Source organism: Apaloderma vittatum, unplaced genomic scaffold (assembly GCF_000703405.1).
Source record: "Apaloderma vittatum isolate BGI_N311 unplaced genomic scaffold, ASM70340v1 scaffold6240, whole genome shotgun sequence".
Taxonomy (NCBI): Eukaryota; Metazoa; Chordata; class Aves; order Trogoniformes; family Trogonidae; genus Apaloderma; species Apaloderma vittatum.
In genome coordinates, this window is record NW_009694957.1 from 1 (window position 1) to 4,542 (window position 4,542).

The 4,542-nt window shown below is 41.0% G+C and overlaps 1 protein-coding gene across 1 annotated transcript in view; it reads left to right on the forward strand.

The window, feature by feature from the left end:
• Positions 1-743: 743 nt before the first annotated feature.
• Positions 744-4,542, forward strand: part of LOC104273885 (calcium-dependent secretion activator 2-like) — a gene marked incomplete at its 5' end in the record, with an annotated part of 51,673 nt that continues 47,874 nt past the window's right edge. The window contains one exon of the mRNA XM_009869354.1: positions 744-885. Within this exon, the coding sequence (XP_009867656.1) occupies positions 744-885 (142 nt within the window). The remainder of the gene's footprint in view (positions 886-4,542) is intronic.

Here is a 4,542-nt window from a genome sequence, read left to right on the forward strand (position 1 = left end):
GAACTTCACACCGTTGGCCTCGGCCCATTGATGGGAAAAGCCAGGATTCTGGTGATGAGCACTGACCTTTCAGATTTTTTTGTATGGGCGTGTGTAGGCAAACCAAAACGTTTTCTATTCAAGTCTTCATTGACTGTCCTTTGTAGCTATCAGCAGTGATTCAGGACTTTGCCATGTCCCGAAGATGCAAAGCCAATGAGCAAACTGTTCTTATTCCCCCAAAACACTCATATGTCACGAATTGCCTTTTTCCGCCAAGCAATCTGCAAGAAATGCTGTATATCTCTGTATTTTTACACATAGCCCATCGAGGCTGGAATGTTTACTCTAGCCTTTGTTCGTCCTAGCATAAGGAGAATAAAAATAATCGAGTAACATTCAAATACTCTTTGTTCATTTTGGTTTTTATGTTCTGTCTTGGTGTCTTAAGTATTGAACAAAACTGCTGAGGCTTATATTGAGCAAAGTGTATCATTAATTTTAAGAAGATGCAAAAGTGTTCTCGTTCGACAAAGAACTTTGGTATGTGCCTTTCATCACAGTGACAGTTTAAAATGTATGGTGGTATCCTCATGAAGCTCTTTGTTAGTCTTTTGTGAACTGCATTTCCTACACAAACTGGATCTTATTCTTAAAATGCTTTTGTATACTAAAACATTTCAAGAGATACTTACTCCTATAGTAAAATAAAGTAGAGAAAGACCTGATGCTATTTTTTGTTTATGTTTTGTTTGTTTTTAAAGCATTTTTGTGCAATGGAAAGTTTCACAAGCACTTGCAAGAAATTTTTGTTCCCATGGTCATTCGCTACATCGATCTCATGGAATCGTCAATTGCCCAGTCCATTCACAGAGGTCTTGAACAAGAGTCATGGCAACCTGTCAAGTAAGTCCTTCCTACAAGATCTGGACAAAGCACCTGCCTATAGCTTTCTGTCTAATCCAGTGTTCTCCCCGTTGTCCTCTAAATATGCTATTTTTTATTGTATTCCTACATTGTTTATTTCTTCGCAGGAGCATCACCAACAGTCTTCCTAATGTAGCTCTTCCAAAAGTTCCAAGTTTGCCTCTTAATCTTCCACAAATACCTAGCTTTACTACACCAACCTGGATGACTTCTTTGTATGACTCCACGTGTGTATTCTTCAATAACCTTCTGACTGTATGTCAGCTCTGCATGGCCTTGCTAGTGTTCTGTGCAGCTGTATTTGGATTGCATGGTGTTTATGATCTCTTAGTTGGAAATTATTGTTTCTTGGGAGTGAGCCAAGCATGGACTGTTAGTGAGTTGCGCTTTCTAGTGCATTAAAATGTAGCAGTCTTAAACCTGATGACTTATAAAATCAACTTGGCAAAGGTCTGTCGTAGTATGAATGGTGATCAATACCCTAAGCAACCTAATGACTCTTCTGAATTAATAAACAGTGGGGAACCTTTTGGATAATTGATTTTGGATTGTAGTTTTGTAAAGTGAGGCAGTCCATCGTATTTTTGTGTGGGTTTGATTAACTCATTGTATATTGGTTCTGAAAAACATTGATTGTAAATATTGTAATAGCCATATTACAGGAAAACAGTAAAAGGATAAGTACTCAGAAGTACATCCGTTTCTTTGCCTGTTTGAAAAAAATCTATTTCTTTTTTATTTCTCCCCAACACTTCAGTGCTCTTTTATAAAAAAAAAAAAAAGAAAAAGAAAAAAATACTAGAACAGACATGCCCTGATCTGTGGGAATATTCCCAGTTACAGACCAGATTTCTGTGTGAGGACGCATTCAAATACACTAGAGAAAAGTTGAAGAACCATATTTAGCTGAAGTTGTATCAGGAAAGGATGAATGTGAAAGACTTCAGAGAACACACATTCAAGATGGAAAGCTTGATAGTATGATTTCAAGCTGACTGTAGTCTTCTGAAATTTTATGACAGAGTTAAATGCTCTGAACAAGCACTCAGATCCATTATGGTAAGAGTTCACAGAGTCATAGAACACGTGGTTTGAAGGGACCTAAAGGATCACCCATTCCAACTTGTCTTGGCAAAAGCATGATCTGGACAAGGTGGCCTAGCACCCTGTCCAATTAAATCTCAAAAGTGTCCAGTGTTGAGGAATCCACCACTTCCCTGGGGAGGTTATTCCAATGACTGATGGTTCTCATTGTGAAAAATTTTCTTCATGTCTAGTCAGAATATCTCCCCAGAAGTAATGTGTACCTGTTACCCCTCCTCTTTTCCATGTGACTCATTGTAAAAAGGGAGTTGACAGTTTGTGCTCTGCCAGACTTCTGACACTTGTCTGTTGAATATTATGATTGCTGTTCCTCTGCTAATTCCCCTAAAAGTTGACAAAATGACCCTTAATCCTTGGCTTTGGTACCTTTAGTGTTTACCATGATAATGCTAGTTTTCTTCCAATGTGCTTATGCAGGTTATTTTAGCTTTGAATACGAACTACTTGGTCTTCTGCTACTCAGATTCCTTTCTATTATTCCCATTTTTTTGAAGGAATAGCTGTCAGAATTGTTGGTATTATCTTAGATGAGGTCTTCTTGCAGTCTGTATTCTAGCAGCCCCATCCAGTAAAAATAGCTTGTGTGTATTAAAATTCATGTATTTTGACTATTGAATTTATAATTAATATATAAGAAATATGGATTCTGGTTGGAGGATTATAGTGGTAGATCTTTCCTAAATGAAGGTTCTGGAATAGCAATAAATTCCTAGATTGTATTGTCAAAAAGTACATGAGTATAGTGAAATTCAGCTGTCACCTCATCCCCTTTGCACTTATTCTGGTTTTAAGGTTCATGGTGTTTATGGCAATGTATGCATAACATTCTAAACTAAGCAGTGAGGTTCTCAAAGTGTTTGGTGAACACTGAGGTTGACATGGGCTATAAGCAGTTGCCAGCAGTAACTGTCACTCTACTGCTTCTCCGGAGCAGTGGGGATGAGTATTGTCCTCACCACGGTGTGACCTTCATAAGGTCATCATCCGCTTCCAGCCACCTCACACAGCATTCGAGAAGAGCCTGCCAAGGTGCTGGATCCATTGCAGGCACCGCTTCGTGTTCTTTTTCCCTAAAGATAGAGCTTTGAAGTCATATTTTCTAAAATGTGTATAAATTATAATTCAAAATTGCAGATAGTATTAAGTTAGCTTTGTAATACTGTAGAATTCAGGTAGTATTTTAAGAATCAGCCTGCCTACATCCTACTGAAGAGCCAAGTAACTTCTCAGAATGGCCGTGTAATGTATTTGGACCAAAGGCACTGCAAGCCAGTTATTCCTCCTCCCAAACTAATGTGTTTCCTTTTTCCTGCTGGTTATGATCTCTCAGCTTAGAATCATAGAATGTTTTGGGCTGGAAGGGACCTTTAAAGGTCATCTGCTCCAACCCCCTTGCAGTGAGCAGGGACATCTTTAACTAGATCAGGTTGCTCAGATCCCCATCCAGCCTGACCTTGCATGTCTTCAGTGATGGGGTCTCCACCACCTCTCTGGGCAACCTGTGCCAGTGTTTCACCACCCTCATTGTAAAGAACTTCCTAACACCAGATCTAAATCTACCCTGCTCTAGTTTAAAACCATTGCCCCTCATCCTGTCACTACACAACCTTGTAAACAGTCCCTCCCCAGGTTTCCTGTAGGCACTCTTCAGGTACTGGAAGGCCGCTATAAGATCTCCCCAAAGCCTTCTTTTCTCTACGCTAAACAGACTCAACTCTCTCAGCTTCTAGCAGAGTAAGTGGTTTACTTTCACTTTTACATGAAAGAAAGGAGGAGCAATTTATTTCCTCCTCTTCTCCCATCCCTTTCATTTCAGGAAGAACGGATTTTCCTCTTTCACCTTAAACTCCTCTCAGTGGGGAGTAACCAAAATCAAGGTGCCAGTACTTGTTAAGTAAAGCCCAGTGTTTCCTGTCAGTTTTCCCTTTTAGTGTGATGAACACTCACCTTAAATGGACTAGAGTGACATATTGCATTATGCATAGAGTCAGCAGAAGCACCTAAACTCCGGAGCCTGAGCCCTTCTCCCCACTGACTCTCCCAAGTCTTTCTCTCCCAGTCCACTGTGCTTCCTCCTCCCAGCCACACAGCTGATGCTTTTAGGGTTTGGAAGGGACCTTGAAAGATCATCTAGTCCAACCCCCCTGCCAAACCAGGATCACCTAGAGTAGGTCACACAGAAACATGTCCAGGAGGGTTTTTAATGTCTCCAGAGAAGGAGACTCCACACCCTACCTGGGCAGCCTGTGCCAGTGCTCCATCACTCTCACAGTGAAAAAATTTTTCCGTATGTTTACATGGAACCTCCTATGCTCTAGCTTGCATCTGTTGCCCCTTGTCCTGTCACTCGACATCACTGAGAAGAGTCTGACTCCATCCTCCTGTCACCCCTCAGTCTGTTCTCCAAGCTAAAGAGACCCAGCTCCCTCAGCCTTTCCTCATAAGGGAGGTGTTCTTCTCCCTTCATCATCTCTGTGGCTCTGCGCTGGACTCTCTCAAGCAGTTCCCTGTCCTTCTTGAGCTGAGGGGCAG